The 27,721-nt window shown below is 40.1% G+C and overlaps 1 protein-coding gene across 3 annotated transcripts in view; it reads left to right on the forward strand.

Moving 5' to 3' along the window:
- The window catches only part of vps50 (VPS50 EARP/GARPII complex subunit), a 118,862-nt gene that overhangs the window by 3,109 nt on the left and 88,032 nt on the right, over positions 1–27,721 (forward strand). For all 3 annotated transcript variants that reach the window (XM_078267279.1, XM_078267280.1, XM_078267281.1), the window contains exons 3-9: positions 7,709–7,831; positions 8,751–8,822; positions 15,646–15,699; positions 20,842–20,912; positions 21,492–21,609; positions 22,812–22,847; positions 23,327–23,409. In XM_078267279.1, coding sequence (XP_078123405.1) covers positions 7,709–7,831; positions 8,751–8,822; positions 15,646–15,699; positions 20,842–20,912; positions 21,492–21,609; positions 22,812–22,847; positions 23,327–23,409 — 557 coding nt within the window. The remainder of the gene's footprint in view (positions 1–7,708; positions 7,832–8,750; positions 8,823–15,645; positions 15,700–20,841; positions 20,913–21,491; positions 21,610–22,811; positions 22,848–23,326; positions 23,410–27,721) is intronic.

Raw genomic sequence — 27,721 nt, forward strand, 5'->3', positions numbered from 1 at the left:
TGCTGATGTATCAAATGATGAATAATTTCCGCTTTACTTGTGACATCACCAGAGACATCTCACTTTGGAATGCTGTAGTCATTAACAGGAAGTGGTGACATATTTTCTACATCTTTTGTCTCAGTCCTACATGATTAGATAGATTGATAGATATATCTACCTGTTTTTCTTCCCTGTTTGGGTGATTATAGAAGTTAATGAACTTGAAATGACTAGTGCAAATGGGTAATATGGTTTCTACCATGTAGTGTTACTCTACGTAGCTGCTGAGGTGGAACATTTGATTGGGCTCCTTTCACAGATGTCAAGTTGGTTATATATGTGCTAGTCTCGCTTTGCCAGACCCTCCTCCAAAGCACGCTGGAGGAGAGTCTGGCTACTCCACATAGCATTCGGGGATGGGAGGAAAACGTGCTCTGGTTTAATGGCATTTCTTTAAACCAATCACAATCGTCTTGTGCGGTGCTAAGCACCGGAGAAAAGCCACGGTGCAACTGCAAAATAGGCTCGGAAGGAACCTGTTTTGGTGGAACGTGTACGTTTTAAAAGTTGTTTTAGTCGTGCGAGAGAAAACTCAGATTGGACAGATAGTCTAGCTAGTTGTCTCAATTTACCCTGCAGAGATCTGAGGAGCAGTTAACCACAGTCCTCATGAATCGACCGGAGTTTAAAATGCCAACGCAAAGGAAACCCAAGGCAACGGTTGTCCGGCCTAAATGAGTGAAATCTGGCGGATTTTCCAGCAGCAACGGAGCAATCCCGGAAGTGGAACGTCAAGGATATAGACTATATATGTGCAGACAGAGGTCAGACTCTTGGCTCTAGCAGCAGTTTACCCTCAGGGGAAACCATTCTCTCAAACAAAATCTGATCGCCCTTGTTGACCTGCTGCTGGGTACCTGATGCCCTCTGCAAATTTACAATGAGCCAAGGACCTACATTTAATAACAGTTTGACCATAGTCAAGATTTAAATGTGATATAATCTCAAAGATTATGTAAAAAAAAAAAAAAAGCATTTGATAGATAGAAACTAAAGTGTGTCATTTAATGTGTAAAGCAAAGGCTAATTTGCACCAAAACCTTTAAATAAATCACAACCTTGGCAGATGTTTTTTTATTTTTTTTATTTTCTTTCTTTCTATTTAAATGACTCCAAATGGCTTTCACTTAGGCCGGAGCGATATGTAGAAAATCAGATGTCAGGATATTCTTTAGCAAATACCTTAATGACGAGTTGCTTTAACAAAATATCTTCACAATTAGATTTTAGATAATCTAAAATAATAGAACAGCTAGAACAGTCTGGTAAACTCAGAAAATTACATCACTTCACTGTACGATATTACGATATCCAAAATCTAGGACGATATCTAGTCTTATATCACGATATTGATGTAATATTGATATATTGCCCAGCCATACTTTGACTTTGAGGTTTTTGTTCATTTTGTTAATCTCTCATGGTTCCTGAAATGGCATAAACTGCTTTGTGGGTTCACACTTAAACAAACAAACATAAAAACAAACCTTTTTCCTCTTTCCAATCCTTTGTGTTCAAAGCCGCTGCTGTCCCTCTGCGAGACAGTTCAAAGGATTTTCTTGGCAGGTTCTGGTGTGCTATATGTTTTCAACTCTTCAACCCTACGGAGCCTTTGATGATCTCCATCTTTACAATATCATATTATGTGTTAAAGCAGTGCTTGAATCAACAAGATAAAAAAAAATAAAAAATGGCTTCTTAGACCTTAATTATTTCACAAATGTAATTAGAGATGAAACAATTAGTGGATTAATCAAGTACTTTCAGTGTCATTTCAAAATTCCAAACATTTGCTTCTGAAATGTACTGCTTTTCTTTGTTTGTATCATTGCAAATTGAATATATTTTGGTTTTGGACTTTTGGTCAGTCACCTTGGGTGCTTTGGAATGGTGACATTCCTTCTCTAATTTATTGACATTTTATTATCTAAACTAGAGCGGCAACTAACGATTATTTTCATAGTTGATTAATCTGTCGATTATTTTCCCGATTAATCGATTAGTTGTTTGATCTATGAAATGTCAAAACATGGTGAAGAATGTGGATCAGTGTTTCCCAAAGCCCGATATGACGTCCTCAAATGTCATGTTTTGTCCACAACTCAAATATATTCAGTTTACTATCACAGAGGAGAGAAGAAACTAGACAATATTCACATTTAAGAAGCTGGAATCAGAGAAATCGTACTATATATAAAAAAAGACTCAAACTGATTAATCGATTATCAAAATAGTTGGCGATTAATTTAATAGTTGACAACTAATCGATTAATCAATTAATCTTTGCACCTCTAATCTAAATAGTCGATTAATGTAAAAAAGCAATAGGCAGACTTATCCATGATGAAAATAATGGTTTGTTGCAGCCCTAATGTAAGTGTGATACAGGTTTAGTGAAGCTCTGAAACAAGCTGGTACATACTATGTATAATGCTGAAAAATGTTTTATTTAACTTTGTTGTGGGGTTCTGTATCTTTTTTTCCTGGAGGCTTCAGTTTCCCTGAGGCAAACAGTAGTTCTTCTAGAAAACCTTGCTCTTAGTGCTTGAGGTACATGCAGTTACCATTTCCCACCAGCAGGGGTCACCCTCAGTCTACTCATTACAACATTTTATTTGATAAGAATTCTCTGTTCACACAAAAAGCATTCATTTACACAGGCTGAGTGCATCACCTGCTCAATATTGTTTAGGATGAATGTGATTGGCTGAGTGCCTTCAGTATGTATTTTCTGAAGATGGGGGGAGGGCTAGAGCTAAGAAGAGGTTTCATAACCTTTCATTAGTTCACACAGGCTATTTTTAGGGGCAACACAGCTCACTTTGACACTTTATGTGTTATGGCCTTAAAGTGACCCAGTCGGGTTTGTTTGTGAGATAAGCTATTGTCTAATTATCTCCAAAGGCCTGTCTATGCACTCATATGTAACAGAACCGCTGCATTATATCACAGATACAGGGAACCCTTGCTCTTGGCTCAGTGATAGACAGCGGAGAATGACTGTTAAGGTAAAATAATTGCGTACTTCCAAGTAATAATCCAATAGTATTACTTGTTAACCCAGCAGCAGTGCTGTAGGCTGGATATTGCTGTTAGCTGTGATTGTGTCCTAATGTCCCAGAAGACAACTGTGCTATACCCTTGTGTAACAGATGAGAATATACACAGTTTGGTACGCATAAATATTCAACGCTGATTACAATGAGGAGGTTTGATTTGGTCATCCAATGAATGATTGCATAGAGGCCCTTCTCTCAGTCCCCTCATCCCTATGGATTTACCACGAACCTCATTTTGTTGATTCAGTCTTTTGTTGTATCCGGGTCCCGTGTTGTTACACTTTTTTGTCCTGCACTTGATTATCCGTAGCCTATTTAATAAGCACTCCAGACGGATATCCACTTTGATTCTTTGATAAAGATTTGGGGGGGGGAGAGAAAGAGAGAGGTAGGTAGCCTCTCAAGGAGTCATTCACTTAAAGATGTTTAGAGTTTTGGACGTCACTGCGAGTTTCGTACGTCACTGCAGGTGGGAGAGAGAGGGAAAAGAGAGACAGTGACACAGGGGAGGTGAATTGCTGTAACCACACTGGAGTGGCTTCATATTGTCTTTTGTTTAGCTCATTCCTCTCTTTCTTTTCGCTTTAACTTTTGCTACCAATGAGTCATCCACCTCATTCCTCGCCCTCCCCTTTTCGCTTTCCGTTGATTTCCCACCCACTCTTTTGATGGCAGAGTGTGGTCTGCTACCTCTACCCCTCCTTCCCAATCTCACACAACTCACCCACACATTTCCCCCGGGGCGTAGTATGGTGTTCATTTTAGGACATCCTCAGATCTCAGACTCAGGTGTCAGACTCAAACGAAACGGCCTCAGCGTCAGAAAAACCTCTCTCATCCTCAGAATGAAGTTGTCAGAAAAACCTCTCTCAGCCTCAGAAAAAAAACCTTTTCAGAAAGAAAGTTGTCAGAGATAACGTTGCCCAGATGAGGGAGCTGTTGACTAGCTTTCTGAATTAGCTAAAGTAGCTAGCAGCTTTTACAGTGAATACACGGCAGTTCGTGATTTTTTTTTTTTATTTTTTAATCAAGCTTTATTGAAAGGAGTGGATATAGAGCCGGAAACAACAGTCTATGTTCATAAACCAGCCAGGGGGTTACTAAAGGAAAGAAATCAAAACAAAACAAAAAACTTCATATCAATATTTTGTAAAGATAACTGAGGTCATATGATCCAACAACTTTTTTGTTTGTACATTCAGATATGGAAAACACGTATTGTTTAATATTGGAAACCAGCTCCAAAAAGCGTGGCTTCTTTTTCAAAAACGTTGACTTATGTAAATAAAATTTGGTTAAAATAATTATTAAATGTATCACATAATACTCTGAATAAAACTTTCTATCATATTGAGTGAATCCAAACAATACATTTTCCCAAAGTAATGTGAATTGAGGGTAAATATGAACAGCAATAAAATGTGACAATCTGCTCCAAAGTTTCTTGGTATATTGGCAAGACCAAAATAAATGTACCAGTGTTTCATTTAGATCTCCACAAAAAGTACAGCTGATATCAATGTCTTTATTCATTTTCTGCAGGTAATGGTTAGTTGGGTAAAATATGTGGAGCAGTTTGAAAGAGATCTTTTTAACTTTGTTGGTTAAAAAAAAAAACTTGTGTGGCAATAGCCAAACCTTTTCCCAACAAATCTCTTCAACATATCAAGACCAGTACGATAAAGCAGCGGGTGTACTCTCAACGTCTTGTTGAAAGAAGAGTTGACGAGTTCCCTTATTCTTTATTTATTTTGGTCTTGCCAATATACCAAGAAGCTTTGGAGCAGATTGTCACATTTTATTGCTGTTCATATTGATATCAAGTAAGCTTTACAAAATATTGACATGAGGTTTTTTTGTTTTGATTTCTTTCCTTTAGTAACCCCCTGGCTCGTTTATGAACATAGACTGTTGTTTCCTGCTGTTTCTACTGCATACTGTTTCTACTATAAAAATAAAAAATCACGAACTGCCGTGTAAAAGCTGCTAGCTACTTTAGCTAATTCAGAAAGCTAGTCAACAGCTCCACTCATCTGGGCAACGTTATCGCTGACAACTTTCTTTCTGAAAAGGTTTTTTCGTTTGAGTCTGACACCTGAGTCTGAGATCTGAGGATGTCCTAAAATGAACACCGTACCGGGGCCTTTGCTCACTCCTTTACCGAATCAGGTAAAGGAGTGAGCAAAGGGCCCGTGTGTGTGTGTGTGTGTGTGTGTGTGTGTGTGTGTGTGTGTGTGTGTGTGTGTTGCAACACACACACACACACACACACACACACACACACACACACACACACACCCACCCCCACAGGCACGGACACACACACACCACAGGCACGGACACACACACACAGGCACACATTTAAATTCTTTATTAACATTTTTCTCTGCCCAATTGCCTTGTATAACATTTATATACGGTATATAAAAGGGTTTGTGTAATTTAATTAGATTGGTCTATATTTATATTTGACTGTGAACATTAAAATGACTCGCCGCAGCATTCTCATATAAATTTCACTCAGCAAGACACTCTAACCCATGAAAGCAGATTAAGTTACATGGCTGACACACTCCATCACCTTGCTGCATGCTTCTTGCTGATAGTAGCTGGGAAAATATTTGTGGTTAGGCAGGTGTGCAACAAGGTTTTCTTGATCAGTGTCTGCTATCTCATGAAGTCTATATGAAATGATGCGTGCAGATCTTTCATAAAGATTTCTATATTTTTTATTTGATTGAGTAAGAATGCATATAGGGGGCCTATAGATGACATTTATCCTTTAATCCCACATCCATCCTGGTTCAACTCCTTCCCAAGCCTGCGGTCTATTTTTAGTGCCATTATGCTTTAATGTGCTGTTAGACTGTGATGGTCAGCTGGTTGGAGACTAATGTTCCCCTGAGGATAAATCCTAATTACTTTGTGGATCCTCTGGCTTTTCCTCTAGCACTGCCATGAGGTTCACTTTGAGTAAAATGTCTCAAAAATATGCTAAGATGGTGAACATTGCGAACATTGTAACTTGCTTAATATCGTCATGTTAGCATACTGACGTTTCACCTCAAAGCATCGCTGTGTCTTAAGTACAGCCTCACAGAACGGCTAGCATGGCTGTAGACTCTGTAATGGGATTTGGACACTTCTAAAACCTCATCATTTTGCGTCATCACTGACAGGTGTACAGTCGCACATTGGTAATATTTGCATTTCTAAAGATGGGATGCCTTGCCATGGACACTACTTTGTCATTCCATTGTTGGACTATACAAGGACAAGAAGAAGAGCATACATTTCACACTCAATTCAACACATTTCTAGCCTGACAAGCCAGACCCACATCAAGATGTTGGGTCTGGGTAACTCGCTATTGACAGGGCTCAATCCGAGGGGCGGGATAAACGGTTGTCTTTCAAATTCCCTCTGCACGCAATAGGATAGCGCTACAACCAGGACGAGCAATGAAGAAGGTAGCGAAGCTAGTTGATAGATTAAACTTTTGCCGTATCCGGTCGGCAAAACTCCGAACACATCTTCCTTTTTTAAGAATGATTTCAGTGCCGTTCTTTGTTCTTTTCTCAAAGAAAAGCTTAACGCCAAGTCTTCCAGAAGACTGCTGTTCCCAGCAGCAGCAGCCATAAGCCCGCCCACCGACTCTATACACAATGTGATTGGCCTGACTAGAGTTTGGTTTTTCCAGCTCGCAAGCCAACGGAGAGTGCCTAGACCCCCCTGGCTGCAAATTACATTTGCTGCCGCTAGGGTGCGTCTAGATGTCTAGGCTAACACATTTCAATTCGGAGGCACAAATAAAATTTTGAAGGGTAAATACAGTGCACTGTATAGTTGATTAGGAGTGACTTGGGACACAGCCTTAGTCTTGTTCTACTTTTTCTTTTTGTATAATGCCAACACAGTCAGCACACAATTTTTTTTTTTTTTACGTGACGATATCTCGGCTCCTTGGGAAAGCGGGTTTAAAACCCTTCATCTAAAAGACTCACTGCAGCAATACGCCTCAATGGATGCACAGCATGTTAATCAATAAGCCTCTGATGTTTCACAGAGATGCTCTGGAGGGGGACTCCCTGTTGTATTTTTTTTGGTCATTCCTTTCTTCTTTCCTCTCAAGGCTCTCTGACATCCCCCCTGACAGCTGTCCAACGAAACAAGCTGCAATCTTCTCCCAAACTCTGCGATTAACGTTTTTCTTAATTCCCCCCCCACTGCACACCTCCTCTTTCCCTCTCCTTGCCTCTTGTCCTCTACCTCATCTTTATTCTGTCCTCTTCCGTTTGTCCTTCACCATTACTGCTGGTGTCCTTGAACTCCTATGTACCCATTGTTCCTCTAATCCTATCTCCATTCCCTCTCTTGTTATTTCCCTCTCTTATTTTTCCCCTTTATTGCCCTATTTCTCTGTTTTTGATGTATTTTTCTTGATGTTTATATTCAAGATTTTGTTTGTTGTTTTCATTACTTAGTAAATGATGTAATTCTCTGTTTTGGTCCCGTTTCTGTTTGTGTCCCAGGGTGTCTGTAACTTTATAAAGTTACTTCAAGGACATCTTTTTAACGCTCTCTTTTTTTTTTCTTCTCACTGTCAGGAGGAGTTGCGGGAGCTAAGGGAGCAGCCCATCGACCCCCAGGCTGAGCAGGAGATCATCGACAGCATCGAGGAGGTCTACTTCTCTAACGACTCCTTCGACATGGTGCAGCACGAACTGGAGGTCAGATACTCTCTGTTTGAATGAGCACCACTCACTTGTAAAATGATGACAAGACCCCCCAAGTTCCCACGCTCCCTCCATAAAATAATAATTCCATCAAACCCAACACATTTCAGTAATTCTGATAAAAGCAATATTGCATTTCCAATGTGAATACATACTGTTTGCTGCGTTTTGAACCTCATCTTACTGGCAGAGGTAAAGCTATTTTTCACCTTAGCTGCTGTTTCCTACACTTCTGCTCTGCCACATGCCTACCATTGACGTCCAGATTGATGGATTGCATCCGCTCAACAGAGGAAGGGTGTGAAATCTCATTAGATTTATCTTGGTATTGCTACACCATCTGAAATGAGACTCTCAGTCAAGGGGAAAGTAATTACCTATCATCCTTTGGGCCATGGATTTGTAATATCTTCTTTCCTAAGCAAAGCTTGTTTGCTGTTTACTAAATAACACCCCTCTACCTACTTGACTAATCTTACTTATGATCTGGCAAAGTGTATTTATTGAGCAAATTCTTTTTGTTTGTTTTTTTGAATCGAGGACGAGCTACAGATATCCTCAGTGAAACCAGCTTAAGCTTTTTTAAATGCGGAGTGAGATATCTTTGAAAAATGAAGATGCTCAGGAGTAAAGATTAGCCCTCTCAAGATAAGAGAAATCCCTGCTATGGCCCTAGAGCCCTAGAACTCGGATACTTCTGTAGTTCTACTTTGAATATTTTCCTGTCTGACACGCTCCTAGCAGGGACTTTTACTATGCTGAACAGTAGAATCATTTGGAAGTAAGGTCTTACTGATGTGATGTGTCTGCAAAAAACTCGGGGGGGCTTTCACCTGTGTACTGTAGGCGGATGTATTGTAAACGAACAAATTCGGAACAATAAGGTAGAATGTTTGTATATGTGTGATTTTAGAAACTACCACCTGAGCTGAACCTGCAGGAGCTGGAGGAGTATAGAGACAAGCTGAAAAGACAACAGGCAGCAGTAAGTATCTCCCTTGCACACACACACACACACGCAGGTACGCACAAAAAAAAAAAAAAAATCCAAACTCATCGTCCACATACAGTACATCATTTTCCTGAGCTTTCAACTGTATTGCACAGCTTTCATTTCCATGGAGTGTGCTCAGTTGTCATGGAATGGATCTGTTGACATGTGAACTGCAATCATTTTTAACTTTTAGGGCTTTTTGTTCGTGTTGGCATGAACGTTTATTCATTAATTTACTTGTGGGCCAAAACTCTACCTCCAGTATTATGCCGAACCAAGGTTCACGTTTTTGTTACATAGTATACATTTGATCTGGTTAGTTTTGGTTTCACATTGTAATTATGCAAGCACTCTATACATGTATAGAACTATACATGACTAGGTCCTGTCGTCACCTACTGTACATGAGCTGCATCTCCCTGTACTTGCAATTGATTGGTTTGTGTATGGACTCTCCCATCCTTCCCATCTCCCAAGATTGAAAAGTGTCAGACTTTTTTGGAGTGTTTTTCCACCTTTTGGTCTTCTCCTCTCCCAATACGCTGCCATGGCTAATTACATTTCTTTTGCTTTGTTTTTTTCGGTTCTAACAATAACCTGCCAGATCTTCTTGTAATTGGTCCCAAAGTCCGAACCATCAAACAAAAGGCTTGCCTTGCTCAAGAGCACCTCGGCAGGGCCCAGGAGGTGAACTGACACCTCTCCAGCTACCTGTCCACACTCTGTACTTGGTCCGTGCAGGCAGCATTGTGCTTGAGAGTTATTATTAGAAATAGTTTGCAGTATTTCTTAAGGCTGTGCACAAGATGTGCACCAGCGGCAAGCTCATATCGCCTCAGATCCTTTAGTAACTAAAAGCTACTTTAAAAAAAAAAAAAAAAAAGGTTTTACCATTTTACTGGGAGCAATGTGGTCACAAAACTTGAGGTTTTAAAGTTCATTCCTGACCTTGGAAACAGCAGTTGATTTCAACATTCTCACCTCACCATTTAGTAGCTTTTCAGCAAAAAGACAGTAATGTAAACTGATTAAAATCGTACACACTTACACTGCAGACATGAAACACTAATACATCTGAAACATGATTACCTGAAATCCTGTTTTCATTTAGATAAAAGCTTAGCGTTTCTGTGTTTGCCCCATTATCTCATAGCAATTTATCTCCGGCCACAATTTGTGTGACGCCCCAAAGATTCCGTCTGCCTTCCTGACAACTTCTTGTGTCCCACCCCAGTCAACAGCGTGTGTGTGAAGCTCGACAGGAACATTAACAGCCCTAAACACCATGATTTGTTTTTGTTGATTGATGGCCCTTTAAGCCAAAAAGTAACTGCACCGAATAGCCATAGTTTGTGCTTTGTGCCTGAACTCTTATTGCGGACTCTTATGACTCAGCGACTGCGTTTCCTCCTCTGGCCACAGCAGGACCATTTACATAGTAGCCATCATTCCGAGGTTAGTCAGGTGTTCGCAGTTTCAGACTGGAGAGCTGGCCTGTCAACAAATTCTATTTCTAGAAACACGTGGTGGACAAAGCAGCTCTTTTCCCCTCTGCACCCTCAATGCTCACAGTCCATTGCTGTTTTCACCGCTTATCCTCCTTCCTGACAAGCTTATTTACTTTCCCCACACATTTTTTGTCTCCTTTGCTCCCTCAGCTCTTTTTGTTGTACTTGGCCACATCTATTCCCTCCAAGCCTCCTCTTATCCCTCTTTTTCATACATGCCACTCTTCCCCCCCACCTCCCCTCGTTTGCCGCTTTTGGCAGTTGCCCACATAGCTGTTTGCTATAGTTGAGACAATGCTCTAGACTTTGTGGCCTGTGGCGTGGTGAGACCTACAAGTTAGTAAAGCCCTAGGTATGTGTGAGAGTACACAAAAGTACTCTCACACATACCCTCTGTCTGTCTCTCTCTCTCTGGCAAGCACCTCATTGGAATAGCCATGGTAATTGGTCCAATGTGCTGTCGGGCAGAAAATCCGCAGCTATGTTTCTCAGCAAGCTTGTCAATACAAACCTGCAATCGTGAGCCTAGAGCATCCCTCTACCTGGTTGTCTGCCTCAATGCCCTGAAGATTTTGTAAAATATCTTCAGTGTATACCTTCTTTTATTTGTTTATATTTGTTTTTTCAAGCTACATGTCTTTCTTTCTGACATCATCTTGCAGTTGTACATTTTAAATTGAACAGATCTATTACCTTGAGAAAGAGACTATACCTGTAGAACATTACGTACACATAGTGTAAAGTATACACAAATAGTATACACATGCAGCAGCTGTAAGTATATGTACACATATACATACATTAGATGAAAGGCCAAAAAACCCCATAGCAAAACAATAAAAACATTTCTCTCTTTCTCTCGGGTCTCACTATCCCACCGATTATTCAGACAGTTTCAGATTAATTACCAGAAGATGGAGATTACACCTGTTGCCATTTATGATTTATGGCAATAATGGCTTTTATTCTGCAGTTAATCATTTTAACATATACTGTAACTATCACTCCCGTCCCTCCTAAACACAATAGATGGGAATTTGGTATCCGTAAACATGGAGTCAAAATAAGTTTGTTAAAAATATTTGTTGATTTGTATCAGCAAAGCAACAGTGTTTCCGTCACAAGGAGCAGGTGTGATTGATTTTATTCTTTGATTTGGTTCAATATGGGGACTTCTAGGGCTTGAATTCCAGTAAAACAAGTGTTATTTTATTGCAAATAAGATACGAGAGAAAGTTTAAAATTTGCCGGTAGAGCACGGCTTGAAGGGGCTGCTAAATTATCATTTTTCACTTTTTTTTTAATCAGAATTCATTTGACAATGTCCTGCAAAAAAATCCTTCACACATATTTCGAAATGCCGTTATTGTATTGTAAAGTCATTCATGTGGATGATTTGTACGTGTTGCGATTCCCTAAAGTAGTGCCGATCTACTGCTGCTGCTACGGATGGAAAGAACATCTCAATAGGTGGACAGTTTATATGTGTGTATTCATACTGGACACGTTATGACTTCTCCGCACGCACGCACGCCTATGCACACACTCACAGGCATGCCTACGCAGGCTTGTAGTTGTCAGTGTGTGAAATAGAGCATAGCCTTCTGAAGAAGTGATAATAGTGCTTTCAGATTCTCACTATGGGGCTGTTGTGTGACAGCCTTTCATCCTGGTAGAGGACGATGCTATAAAGCGGCGTGACGTAGACATGTGCGCTTGTGTTTGCACTGTGTGGTCGGGGGGGGGGGGGGGGCTTGAGTGCGTGAGAAGAAAAGTGAGAAAGATACAGTACTGTACCATATGTACCGCATGTCCTTTTTCACTGTTGGCCACTCTTTCTTCCCTCCTGCTGAGGTGTGGATGAGCTGGTGTGTTGACACATAAATATCCACCAGTCATCTGCTGGTATTGGAGAAGAAAGCAGCTGTCTCATTTCTCTGCCACAGTATCCAAGCTTAATTGACATCTTTGACAAACGCCCGGCAGGGGCTCGTCTCAGGGCCAGTTGCCTTCTAGAACATGAACATATCCTAATCATAGTTTGAAAGTGCTTACTTCCTTACTTCCACTCATGAGCAGTATCACAACATTTTGCATTTCCATCCATCTTAAAGTGACTCTCTTTACAAAAATGTAGGCTGCAGAGATGTCGGAGGAGGCGATGCTAATAACTTGGATGATCATATTACATTTCTTTTTTAACTTGAAAGCTAGAGATGAATGAATTCTCTCCCACTGCTTATTTTGTCTTAAATTTGGCAATGCTTTTCTAACCTTTGCCTAAATCCTGCCTGGCTGACGCTTCAAAGTGGCTCTGTGTTAGCAGTGGAGTGGGTTTACTCTTTCTCGGTCTTTAGCTCTCTTAATTAGGAAGACTGACCTTCACTACTACTTCTTAACTGCTTGAGACTTTTCCCTGCTACCAGCCCTGATTAGTGCTAGCTAATTTAGCCCTAATTGCCTCATACATCTCGTACGCTTCATAACATGCAAACATGTTCATATTTAGAAACATTTATTATACGCCTGACATATACGTATCTGTACTCCACAGCCTTCTTGCTAATGAGCAAACTGTCCAAACGTGTTCAGTTTTTGTTATCAATGCTTGTATTCGTTAGCTTTTTCATTCTAATACATGTGTGGGTGCTGTAGAGTGTAGTCTGTATAAGGCATCTGTCTTCTCCTGTGACTTCCCTCATTTTTTTCCTCCCTCATGGCACATGTTAGTGTCCCTACTGGGGGAAATGGCATTCATTGTCATACTGTGTGGCAGAGTTGATGACTGTTCATTGCCAGTTACTAGCTTTACTTATTTTCATTTACTCCATCTGCTAAACATGCACAATATTTCTTTCCGAAATGTAGTGGAGTAGAAGTAGAAAGTGGCATGAAAAGAAAAGACTCAAGTAAAGTACCTCAACATTTGTACTTAACATACAGTACTTGAGTAAATGTACTTAGTTACATTTTTGCTGCCTGTTTTAAAGGGGCACGTTACCAAATAACACATCTAAAAAAACAAAACAAATGTATCTAAAATGTAACAAAATATGATGTCATAATGATGTAATCGGGGTTAATTCAGACTCCAAATTTATAACAGAAACCCTGCGGTACAAAGTGGAGGCATGGAGATGTGGTGTAGAGTGTCTAATGACTAGACTGGGTAAACCCAGCCCGATCTGCCGGCGATTTGATTTCGCCCTGCAGCTCAGGCTGGAAACCTGTACTTTTTTCTATCCTGCTTCCGTTACAAATTTGCGGAGAACAATCACAAAGTGGCTTATCCACCTGGCGCACTATTGGTAGGTTTAACATGATGATGATAGAGAAGCGACGACAAGCAGCTTTTTGTTTACATTCACACCGAAGCGCAGCAATCTGTCTGCAAAGTACGTCACCCGGATCGTTGGTCTGATTGGTTGAAGGACTATCCAATTGCGTACAGAGTCATTTGAACTACGCCCGTTGATCACGCCTCTTGTGCAGTAGAAAATACAGAGCAGACTCCCCAGACTAATGTTCAATCTTAAAAGATTGAGCTTGGTCTGGTGATAGCCAGACTATCTCATTACACTATTAAGGTGCAATATCAGACTACAGACAGCTTACAATTCTTTCACTTTTAGAAAAGTGTTGAATGAGTGGCATCAGTAGGAGTTAACCATAGCTCCCCCTTCAATCTGTAAGACCATGTTGTATTGTCCTTCAGTGTGGATGAGGCTACAGTTCATTCAGTTTCCATTGACCCTAAGGCCACGTCCACACGTACCAAAATGATCTTTTTTTTTTTTACCCGTCTTCCCTGGATTTGTTTCAAGAATGGTTACGTCCAAACAGATACATTTGTAAATGACTCAACACGCTACTTCATATTCCAGGCCTATAGGCGGCGCTGTTTCTGCTACAGAAATTCACCAAAAAACGGAGAAGAAGAGCATCGTCACTTCCACTTCCCATCATAACATGACTAGCTAGACTAACGTTCTCTTAATACATCCATGGACTATAATAACTTTCACAACTGCTCATTTTATAAAGGCCTCTGCAACAGAATGTGTCTTTGTTTACATTGTATAATGTGCCTTTGGATTGCTTTTTATTTTGCAATTCCGTCTGCCATCGGACATGATTGCAGTGCGCTAGCTGGCAGAGCTAACGTTAGTTCTGCTAACTAGCTAACATCGGCAGTCAAACAAACATCAATGATCCAATGTCTTTTTGATAATCTACACGTTTTTCTTGCAGTAGCCTTTCTACAATAAGCCGTGCTAAACGTTACTATAATCCGTTCAAGGAGTTGATAAGCAGACAGATTAGCTAGCTAGTTGATAAATTGTCTACTTCCACTTTATAAACAGATAACCATAGCAGCTAACGTTAACGTAACGTAGCTGCTTTAGCGATGTTTAACGTTAGCTACATAACGTTAGCAATATATCTTGTGTAGAATCCAGGACCGGCAGAGCAGAGGGAAGTGTCCGGGAGCAGAGACATTTATTTAGACAAGTATTTAGATGAAGTGAGCTTGTTTGACCATGGAGATGGGATATGCTTGCTTATAGCTTCACCGCAGTCGTGTGTGTCAGTGGCCGCGGGCAAGAGGTCAAGGGGTGTGGCGATGACATCATCGATATGGACGTATTCGTATTCGCCGTCCAAACGAAGCCAAAAGGGAGCCGTTTTCGAATTTTTTCACCCTGGGACCAGGTTTCAAAACAGTGCATTTACTGGATTTGTGTGGACAACGGGCCCAAACGATGCTAAACATGTGCGTTTGCACCAAAAAGCGCCTCCGTGTGGATGGCCCCTAAGTGTTCTTCAGCTTCTTACTTCTCCACTAAAAGCAGTGGGGCACAACACTCATAGCAGGGGGTCATACTGATCTTGTGACCGTGCTGAATACTCTGCTTGATGCCATAAGCAGGCAATGTGCTCTTTAGATAATTACAATTTCATCTTAGATGTGAGTCAAATTGGTAAAACGCACAAAGGAGAGGAGAGAACATTAGAAAACACAATAGGAACAGAGAGAACAGAACTTCTCTGAAAGAAGCAAGAGTAATGCTATTGAGAAAGACATTGAACGAAATGAAAGTGAGAAAGGGAGATGCTCTTTTAAAAGGCTTTGGCTTAATTGCACTTCAGATACAGACATCAGTGATTGTTATTCTAGCTCCATCCTTGATAGCAAGATTGCACTGTCCAAACAGTTTTTGTTCGGTGACATTTGGAAAGAACATCAAAATGTATTTTTGCTCTTTTTTTAATGTTCATTTCTCTCTCTCTCTCTCTCTCTCTAGGTTTCTAAAAAGGTCGCCGATCTCATTCTGGAGAAACAGCCCGCTTATGTCAAGGTAAGCTTCCAATGTCAACTCACAAACACATTAAACAACTCTTTCTGTCTTTTCTTGGCCCAGCCACTTATCTACAAAAAAAATAATTCCAAAACATATCAATTATATTTGCCTTTTTTTTTTTTTTTTTTATATTTTTTTAGGAATGGCATATTTTCTAAACGTGTTTATAATTTTGCTATCAGGGCATCAGTGGATGTGTTCCTCTATTAGCAACAAGATAAGGTAGAATATCCGTAACCATGGCAGTAGGGTATCTGACTTTATCCATTAATAAGGAAAATGAGGCAATAAATGAATTTTTATTCACAACATCAATAGTAATGAATTAAAATGAAGTCCATAAAATCCCTTCTTTGATCGCCTAGTGAAGTTGCAATGAACTGAAATGAGTGTGTGTGAGGATGTCTCTATACCAAGAACATATTCAGTCTATTTTTGGTCAGATCCAGTTGAGACTAGAGATTACAGGAGACCACGTTTGCTATAGTGATAAGTCAGAACGATTCTTTTAACTGGTTTTATTAGCCTACATTGATTATTTTGACATTAGTGAACCGATATGATTCATTCATCTCATTCTGTTTAGAACAGCAACCTTCTTGACACCTCAAAGAGTAGTTTGAACCCACTGCCACATAGAAAGGAAGATAAATTACTCTATTTTCTTTTTTTTAAAGGTTTAATGATTTTAGACATCAATGTTTGTTAGTAAAGAAACTCTATAGAGACGCTGGTGCAGCAGCAGAAGCCAGCATCATGTACACGTCTGTGTACATTGTGTGTGATTTGTGGCTGCATCAAGTGGGCTTCAAAATAAGTGTTTTGGCAGGAGATCAAATATTTGCCTAAATATGTATATTTGCGTGTGTGTTGGATTGATTGGAGGAGTTGATCTTTTGATTTAGCAATCTAAGAATAGCATGGTCCCATCAGATATGTCACTATTGAAGTCAGGTAGAGTCTGTCAAATTTGTGTTAGTCGGTAAAGCTTTGATCCCAGCAAGTCACAGCAAATGACTGACAACTTTGGTATGTGGGGAAATTGCAGTAACATTATCATCATTGTTATGCCTCCTGAAGGTCAGTCTATGAATAGCAAATTGATCATTATTTCTGTGACCCTCCCCATGACTCTGCAGAGTCAAAATGACAGCAAGGCTTGTTAGCAGACGTTGCCAAGGATTTCAGGGGCATTTCCATTGACCCATCTCAGCCCTTGTTCACTTGGTCTGCAATGCCCTGTGGAGTTCAGAGGGAACTTCAGTTTCTACATCCACTGCATTAATGTCACAATGAGAAGGAAGACAGAGTTTCACAACATCATTTCCTAGCATTCAGAAAGACCAAAAGTAGCATTGACCAACTTGGTGCTTGTCCCTCGATTTGCAGAATTGCCTGACAAATATGCTTTACCCTGCATCTTTGAGGCTACTCTTACTGTTCTATAAAACGGGCAGTGTGACGATTTAAAATAGCTGCTCTCTCATCTCTGTAGGTAAAAAGAGACAGGTTAGAATTGAGTGGTCAACTGCATGACCACTAGACTTGCCAGGAAAGAAAGATTGCTATCTGGAAGACCAAGTTGTAATGAATTTGTACCAGGTAGCCCTGCCTAGGTCACTCAACACCATTGGAAAGGGACTTTCAATTATTTTCCACTGGAAACACTTATTTGTTGCAGTTACTGCTGGTGCCTCTGTTTGTGTTCCCCAGTTGCCTTCTTTAAAGGAGATTAGTAATTTGGGCAGAGACTGTTTCATTGGGCAGACAAAAAAATTGACAGGAAACAGGGTTGTTAATGTGTGGAGGTGTGCGGGTATGGTCACACTGTGTGGGAATGTGGGGACATAAACATACTATAAACTCCAGCTGTGAATCCCTGCAATTGTGTGTCCTAAATACAATTGAACTTTATTTTCTATTCACCTAATGCAAAAAAGCAAAGAGGGCAGGAACAGCAGCATCATTAGAATGTATAGGCAGGATAGGTAGCAGGGAGCCAGTGCATAGCCAATGTGCTGGAGGGTCGCAGGGAGGACCTCTTATGAATATATGAATAAAGAAGCATGGGGGGAAAAAAAAATCTCCCTTGTGACTAAACATCTTCTCCTCTTTCACCTTCACTTCCCAGACCAGCGGCTATGTTTGTGGACATTGTAGGAGTCGGGTTGTATAGTTTCATTGTGCTTGAATAGACTCACCTTTACTGAATGTCTACAGTACATACAGATCTACAGTACTGTATACCTGCAGTTGTATGTTGTTAAATAGTTGAATTCAGCCTCTCTTTACTTGTTCAATTTCACATATTGTTTTTTAAGGTCTTCCCAGTCTTGCACCCCAGCTCTTTAACCTCTTATCTACTAAAAGTGACTAAACAATTCTCGAAGTCCACCACTGTGCACAGTTACACCGTTACACAAGCTGGGTTAGCCGACTGTCTCATAGGTTACTGTAGCTTACAGTTGGGATAGAGGGCTCAGAGCAGGGGTATAACAACAAATTGGAGGCCCAGTCTACATACTGAGCACTCAGCATGTTGAGCTCCGTTGATTCTGTTTGAAGCTGAATGTCTAAATTTCAATTTTAATCAATTTTTTTATTTGTTACATGAAATCGTGTTTATTTAAGTTGTTCTGGTCTTTTCCTATGTGGATTTGTAAACATAACTAAAATCCATGAGTGTCTACATTACGTCATGGTTTGAATATTTGCACAACAGCTGTGCACAGTACAGTATTACCTGTGTGTTCATAAGGGATGTCATAACAAGGGGTAGAGTGAGAGCAAGAATGTGTGTGTTCGTCTGGTGAAGCGGGAGGAAAGTTTCTGTTGGACACAGGAAAGAAACGGCTCCTTCCTTGACCAGATTTGACCATGAGTGCACATATTTTGTAACTACACAGACTATTATTGGTTGTTTAACTTAATTAAACCAACTAGTACTATGCACTGATATACATGTCACTCATTGATTCATTTTACAACTCAGACTTTCCATCACTTCATGATATTGGTGGACTATTTGGTGAATTTCATGCTATTGCTAAGTCTAGACATAGTAGAGTTTTACAGTTGTAGCGCTGTGGCTGCACTGCTCCCAGTATGGTATACAAATCAGACTGTTGGATTCACTCTCTTAGTTATTCCTTAGCTGGACCGGGTGAGTCAGCCGAGTCCCAGCCAGTTCCCGCTGCATAGAGCGCAAGGACATTTTCTGAGGACACATTTTAATGTACGTTTGAGTGTACCAAGGCCACCATGGTACATTTTACGTATTAGTAAACTGTTCTAACCAGTACTTAGGAACTTATTCAAGAAAGGACACTGTGTTCTAGATATGTGATGGCTTTATGGAAAGTGTGGGTAGTATTTGATTTGCAAAAGCATCAATGTGAGTGCTATACCATTCCATACTTGCCTTCACTTTCTTTACAACAGTTAGATTAAAATAGTGATAGCACTCTCATAAATGCACGCTTAATATGAAGCTACCGCCAGTGGCTGTTTTGCTTAGCTTAGCATGAAATAGGAAACCGTAAAACAGCTAGCCTGGCTCAATCAAAAGGTTACAAGTGTACAAACTGTGAAAGCCAAATGTGAAAATCACAAGTTGTGGTTTTATGGGGTTGCTTTGGTTTTTGTCTGAATAAAACAAGATATAACGTGTAAATTAGTAAACTTTAGAGGTGCTGGTAGGCAGATTTTGTTGCCTTTGGACAGAGGCAGGCTGGCTGTTTTTTGTGTTTCCAGTCTTCATGCTAAACTAAGCTAAAAAGCTGCTGGCTGTATCTTCATATTTAGCGTACAGATTAGAGAGTGGTATTGATCTTCTCATCTAACTCTTGGCAAAAAAGCGAATTAGTGTATTTCCCAAAAAACTATGCCCTTTACAAATATAAAGTTAATGAAAGCACAATAACATAATCTGTAATTTAGATTATTAAAATAAGAAAATAAAGCTGCATGCAGTTAATACATATTTCTGCAACTAAAGTTTAAGCTTGCTTGAACATTTTCATGAAACCAATACTCAGAATTCGTATCGTGTCATGCTGATGTTGCCTGCCCTGAGCAGAACAGCACAAGAGTCGCATGGTGCATGTCCCTTCAGAGAAAGCCCTGGTTATTGAATCAACCTTTGTAAATAAAAAGTTCTGAGGACTTGTCAAGGTCTTCCTCAACACTCGAGATCATGAGGGCAGATTGGTTTGAATGGGAACATTGATCTTGTACCCACAGCTGACCTGCCACTTTGATACTGCTGTTGTTGTTTTTATTACCGTTGAAAATTAATTTCCTCAGACTATGTTCTGTTGGTAAAAGGTTGTTTTGTCTGACAGTATTATGAGGGCATTTGTATGAACACTGGACCTTTTTTGCAGAGGGGTGATGCAGCATTAAAAAAATAATAAGAAAAAAAACAAGCATCTCCGACCTCAGGCATGACATCTGGCAGATCAAAAAAAAATTAAAACCAAGAGAGAAAGAGAAAAGTTGAAAATATAACAGCCCTTGGTCCTACTTTTGGCTGTTTGTTCTCCTTAGAGGTCACTGAAGTGGCATAATCACTGAACTCTTAGAGCAAAGTGCTTATTGATCCTTTTCTAAATGTTAAAGCTCTGAAGAAAGGAAGCTTCTTCTCAGATTTTTCGGTGTGTTTTTGAAAGTTTTCCTCTGAAGTACATTACACTCTGACATTGGTGATGCATGCCTTACCATAATGACATAATCTGTAAGATCTATCTTGCGCACAGCAGGATGCATGAAGAGTGCTCCCATATATGTGTGTTGGTTTGTGAGCATTGCTGTACATGTCTGCGCTGTACTTTGTGGGGGAAGTAATTTGCTGGGTAAATGATATTGTTACAGGCATATTTCACTGATCGCTCCGTCAATGAACCATTCTAACAAGATCTTTCTTCCACTCAGATTTTTCATGCCCTCAGCATTATAGTACACCTATGGGGCTGTTTCATTTTACTAAATAGACATTTTAGCATATTTAGTGCCCAATAGTATATCATTCTTTGGGATTTGAAACATTAACTTCGAAAGGTTCCAGTGTTTATACATATCAGTATGCTGCTTTGTCTTATTTACCATCATTTTTATCACTAACTTCTTCCTTGTTCACAGGAACTGGAGCGAGTGACGGCGTTACAGACCAACCTGCAGCTGGCAGCGGTCATTTGCACTAATGCAAGGAGGTAATAGTGTTCTATTACCTACGATATATTCAGTAAATTACATAGCTGCTGAAATAGCCCATTCAAACCACATCTGCATACTACGTGCTTTCCTCATAACTACAATAACATTCCTTCCCTTCATACATTCTCTGTGTGTTAATATGGTCACAAATGACAACTTATTCTATATATATATATATATATATAGTACATATACTACCTCGATTTGGAAAAATTGGAAATGAGCTTGAATGGGCTCTTGGCCAGACTGACTTGCAGAGCAAATCTCAAATTTGCCGGAAGTTTGTCAGGGTTTTTCCCAGGCAAAGAATGAGGGCCATGCCCTACACAGATTGCTCTGTTGAATTAAATAGTGTGTGTGTGTGTGTGTGTGTGTGTGTATTTTTTTTATAAATAAACCGTAGGATAGTAACAACAGTTACAAACCATTCCAAGCTTACTACTGAGTTCCACTGGTGTATCATTTTGCCTGGTGTACAGTTCACCACAATGTATTGGAGTTTTAAATGCCAAGCAAAGTAGTTTTAATCTGTAGTGACACTAAATGCTCCCTGCACTGTGACATTTCATGTAAAGGCAACTGAGTGTGGCTAAGGAGGGATTCACAGAAGCCAGCTTGGGTCTATTAGCCAATCAGAGGAGACGACAACTGCTGACAGGCCTGCTTAAGTCACTCAGGACCATCAAGACGCTGGTAAAGTTTACTATCGATCTATTGTTCTATAGATCGTTTTATATATATATATATTTATATATATATATATATATATATATATAAAATATATATATATATATATATATATATATATATATATATTTATATATTTATATCATTTATCTATTTACTGACCTACCTTTGAAAAGTTCTGACACCAGACCCTTCTCAGTTGTAACTGAGAGTGGGTCTGGGCGAGGTTCATTCGCAACTCATTTCCAAAGGGGTGTCACCAACGGATGCCGCTCAAATGCCCTTGGGCGCAATTGGATAGTCCTTCAACCAATCAGACCAACGATCCGGGTGACGTAGCAGCGACAGCGGCATCAACAGGTTGCTGCGCTTCGGTAGCCGTCATGTTGAATGTAAACAAAAAGCTGCTCGCCATCGCTGCGCTATCGTCATCATGTCAAGCCCGCCTCAACGGTTGTGATTGGTGTCTCGATTTGGAAAAATTGGAAATGAGCTTGAATGGGCTCTTGGCCAGACTGACTTGCAGAGCAAATCTCAAATTTGCCGGAAGTTTGTCAGGGATTTTCCCAGGCAAAGAATGAGGGCCATGCCCTACACAGATTGCTCCAGCATCCAGTGGGATGCCTGTTTAATTAAATAAAAGCAGAATAAAACTCAAGACAGTTGTCTACAAGTTATCCTTTGGATTAATTATGTAAAACCTGGCTACTTATAATTGTATTTGTGGTACTGTTGTGGTTGATTTAATATATCTTTCTGACTGTCAGCATAATTGATTTAGACTGTAGTCCTGAGGGACGTTTTTGATTTTCCCGGTTAGTGTTATTTTGAATCACCTTGGGAATTTGAGCTACCAACTGCAAGACACTCTCCTGAGCTGTGTCTGTCTGAAATACCGTCATAAACACACTGTGTGACACGTCACTGCTGTGAAACTCATTGATGTAGTCAACAATGATAATTTTAATAATTGCAACTGGTTCTCCGCACATGATTTAAATTAAGATTAAAGTTAATTAAACATACTGTCTTTTAATTAGTGGTGTTTGATCATTTGCTCTAACTGTAATCATCGGAAGATATTTTACCAACATGGTCACAGCAGCAAAGCATGTAATGAGTTTTGAACTAGTTAGCACTAATATTGTGGCCTGTTAGGGATTTTATGCTGTATTCATTTCTTCCTCTTGTCATTCTTCGCCTCACAGCAAAGAACAGATGTAAGACTCAGCGAGATGCTAGAGGTATTGGAATCCCATCTACCACACACACACACACACACACACACACACACACACACACACACACACACACACACACACACATATATGCAGAGATATCGTTATAATTGACTTGACAGGTCAAACATCAGTAGGGATTCTGCATTGAAAGTCAAACCCACCCAAACACAAGACGCTCCTACAAATGCCTATCTATTGTGAAGGTCAGCTGTAGCACATGGAATAGATTTCACTACCACTGAGTGTAATCCTTGGTTATACGCTGTATCTGTACGTATCTTTTGTAACAATCAGTTTTAAGGAGATCAAACAAAACTGTTGCCAATGCACAGAAGAAGTCACACACATCACTGTCATAATCCAGAGTGATCCAGAGTTTACTCTTGATATATATAGTATTTATAAATTGGTTTCAGACTACATACAGTACATACTGTACTGCTTTTGTACTGCAAATGACCTCACTTCTCTGTTTCTTTCAGGAGGAAGATTATCCAGGGGCAATCCAGCTCTGTCTGGAATGTCAAAAGGCTGCCAGCACCTTTAAACACTACAGCTGCATCAGGTACAGTATGAACAAATAGATATTTAGTTGTATCCAAATGAGAGCAGGCATGGACTTCATTTTCTATGGTTGGATAGAAAGTTTTCTGATTATTCATATATTAGAGAATATAATCACTTATCTCCTATTGTGAAATCCTTTACTTCACAAATAGTTGTTAGGTTGGAAGGTTTCCAGTTACAAGATAGAGAGGGGCAGGCAGCTCGCTAGTCATGCCACACAGATGGTTAGACAGAAAAAACACATCAACAGAGAGACAGACAGACAATCAGAAGCACATGAGACACACAAGAACATCTGAGGATCAACTGTGAAACAACACAATTAAGTTTTTAACCATTTGTGTTTTAAAAGTGCCCAGACATGACTGTCATCATAAAACCCTCTTCTCTCTCTACTCCTATTTAGGTAAGAGAGGGAATTGAAAGTATAGTTTATTCACGTTGAATACCAGATGGTCAATCATCTCTGTCCCTTTTTGATTTTCTGTGCAGTTGTGCTCAATTTGTGGCATTAGGTGGGAACCACAGTTCTCCTTTTTATGTATTGATTGGATTGATTAGGGATGCATGTCATTGCTGGCTTCCTCCCTCTTCCTGAGACACTGCGCACAGGATATTTTGTAAAGAGGTGTATGGGAATGAACGTCTTTAGCTGCTCCCAACACATGCCGATGTAACACAAATACATGGTGTTCCCGCTTGTCATTTTTGCTATTTTGTCATGCACTGCAGAGTATGTGGTGGTCTTTTTATGGAGTAGGCACTGGCTTCACAAAACGGTGAGCAAGCACACAGTTCCTCTCGCCGATACAGACCTTTTAAACAAAACTGAGCACCTCTGCATTTAACCACTTCCCCTGGCTGTGACAATGCTGTTCCAATAACAGAATGACTGCTGGGAAATAATGATCAATATGGTAACATTATGCACAAGGGATTGTTGTGCTGCGGAGAATTCCTCCCAATGTTCTTTTCTTTTTTACTTGCAGCTGCTGTTTATTTGTGTGGATATCACTTTAGTTGGTATCATTAATTTACGGTTCATGGCGTTCCATGTTCGTGGTAATGCTCCTTGAATGAGCTGGGGATGGTGGTGTGCAGAGTCATTCTCAATTTTCCACCAATGATGCCACTCATTGCAACCAGTGTGTCAATGAGGGAAGGCGATTGTGATCATCATAAAAAGAAGCACTTCCATTTTTCTTTAACCGTCAGCATCACTGTATTTACACGCGGTCCGGTGTGTATTCAAACATGTCTGTGGCAGCTGGATAGAAATTCGATTACCCTCTTCACCTTTGCTTTCCTTTACAATATGCTAATTCTGCCTCCTGAATACAGTAGTTTTCAGCATTAGTACATTGATCAAACATCTGTCACACTTTGCATTAGCATGCACATTGTACTGTTCTTGGGCTCTCTGCCCAATACTGCTAGAACCTTGACTGCAGCATCGCCCTCCCCTAAGCAGCTAGTTGCCGGTCTGCTGCACTTTGATTTAACCTTGTAGCTATGCTTTTCCATGCACTGCTGAATGCCTTACATGTGCGGTTCATTTCATGCCTGCCCTTCTTTTGTCTCTGTCCCCTACCCTGTAAAAGTCAATTGTTTCCCCAAGAAGGCACTTGCATAGTCTCATGCTCCGTCTCAGTCCATTTTCATCAGGCTGTCCACATGGGCAGCTGTTGGGCAGCTTAAGACCCGCACATGTCAGCACAGTGTTCACAAACTGTGAGCTTTGCTGTGGCCTTAGAAAAAGAAAGGTGTCATCTAGTCTACAGCAACTCTGTAATATTTTTTTTTGTACCATATGACAGTATTACATTAAGATGCATGCGTACATGCATGTAAATTGGGTTTGTATGTTTTTTTTTTAATTGACCATGTACAATTCTTTCTCTTTACATGGTTACAATAAGCTTGGAAGAGTTCCCAGGAAAAAATAAAATCATAACATAAATGCTTCTTTTCTTACAAACCTAGTGTTGGAAATGATAATCTCAATTCTGCGCCACAAAATCGGGATTTCAAGGATTTAATACAGAATTGAACAGCTCTTCACTTTGTTAGTATTTTGTTGCTACAAAAATCATTAGAAATTAAATTTAACTCTGGCTTCGAACATGCTAGTTATTTTATACCAGGTGTCATACAAATTGTCTACAAGTTATTCTAGCTGAAGCTCCTTCAGATCTCCACTTCAGCTAATCACCATCTTAGTATTGAGGGAGGTGTTTGTTCAGGTGTTCTAATCTAATTGGTTCAGGCGGTTCAGCTGCACGTTCAAGAGTAGCAAAGTGTAGGAAGAAGGGCAGAGGGCTGCTACGTTAATATCTGTGTCTCAGACACAAACAATTTTGTGCAGGCTGCCCAACATGACACTGCAAACACTGAAGCAGTTAACTGATTTATTCAGAGCCACGCCTTCCTTCTCTTTGTGGTCAAAGTATATTTTCTTTTAAGGCTGCATGATATTTGTGTAAATATTGACATATGCTGTATATATCGATGGAGTTGGGACAAGCAGACATCAGACTCCTATTGTCATGTGAAACCCACTGTTCTTTACTGGCCATTATCTCCGTTTTATACGGACTCCAGTCTAGAAAACAAACTAGACAAATAAACAAAAGTGATGCTGTATGACATGATATATAGATAGCTTCAGGTCGTCAACTTTTATTTTTTTTCGTGAAGTGGCCCATGTAACTTTGGAGCCATCCGTCAGAACTGTACCCACAGTGCGACAACCCCACTAGACATGCCCGTGCTAAATATCTAAATATTACATCAGATCTTGCACTTGAAGAAAACATTCCGTGCACATTATGTTGGTCTGGTGTGATCAAGTTTTCCTAGTGCTATTTCCACAACTTCCTTCTGGAATTTATTTCTTAACTTCCCCCTAACCTCCTTTGCTTTTTTACTTGCATAATTATGGTTGATGTTGTCCCTTCAAGCTATGTTTCACTCTTTGAAGCCCTTCCCCTACCACGTTTTGGTTGCCTCTCAGCCAGCCTTGCAACAGTGGCTAACATGACTACAGCAAAAACGGAATTTTTACAAAATCTGAGCATCCTGCAGGACCCTTGAAGCACAGAAGTCCACACGTTACCAATTTAGCAAGTCAGCAGTCACTGTGGAGGGGCTTGCCTCAAGGCCCTGTGGATACCTATTGCCAGTGATAATTGAAAACGTGCTTTAAAAAAAATAATCCCTGATTTCCACATAACTCTATTTCAATCCTTATGTTCCCTGCAGGGAACAGATTGTTAATTAGGTTTATCTCCTCATTTGTTATTTATGCATTCTGTCTGATCATGGAAGGCTGCCAGTTTGTGGGGAGGAGCTGTGTCTGCACACACATGAGCACTCACTGGACAGTGTAATTTGGCAGTATTATCATGGGATGGACACAATAACAGGAGGACTGGATAATATGGTCACCTGTGTAATTGACTTTGAGTTGACCTCTTGTGGTGTTCTTCAAAAGCCAGAGAGTTCTTAAGGAAGATCAAGGTGCACCAAGCATTCAAGGATCCATGTGTGTGACATTGAGTGCTCTGTTTGGTTTCCCAGTCCCATTTTAGACTTTGCTAATGCGGTTATATGTCACTTTAGCTTAGTGATTATGATGGGTAACAGGAGTTTTGATTATGTGAAGACAAGCTGTTAATTACTGTTTATGTATTGTGGTAGGTGTAAAAGGAATAGTTTGACATTTTTGGGAATTACGCCTCTTTGTAAGAGTGAGATTAGAAGATTGATGCCACTTTCATTGTCTGTCCACTCGATATTGATCTAGAGCCAGCTAATGGTTAGCTTAGCAAAAAAGACTGCGGAAGCAATGGGAAACAGCTAGAATGGCTCTGTCCAGAGGTAACAAAATCTGCCTCCCAGCACTTCTAAAGAACACTAATTGATATGGTATATCGTGTTTGTTTAATCCACATAGAAACAGAAATGTAAAACAATATGTTATGTTCTGTAACTATTTCTTGGCAAGCCCAGTGAGGAAGTCATTGGCCTGGCTTTTGTTTGGATTTAACAAACAAGATGTATAATGTGTTAAATTTTGAGCTTAGAGGTGCTGATAGGTGTAGTTCTGAACTTTAGACAGTGCCAGACAAGCTGCTTTCCCCTGTTTCAAGTCTTTATGCTAAGCTAAGCTAATCGCCTGCTGGCCCTAGCTTTGTATTGACTGTACAGACATGAGGGGGGTTTCAATCTTCTCATCTAACTCAATGTGTGTATTTTAGTTCCCTGTTGCTGCCCAGTTCTTAATGTTTGTTAACCATTGCTGGCTTTCT

Source organism: Sander vitreus, chromosome 14 (genome assembly GCF_031162955.1).
Source record: "Sander vitreus isolate 19-12246 chromosome 14, sanVit1, whole genome shotgun sequence".
Lineage (NCBI taxonomy): Eukaryota > Metazoa > Chordata > Actinopteri > Perciformes > Percidae > Sander > Sander vitreus.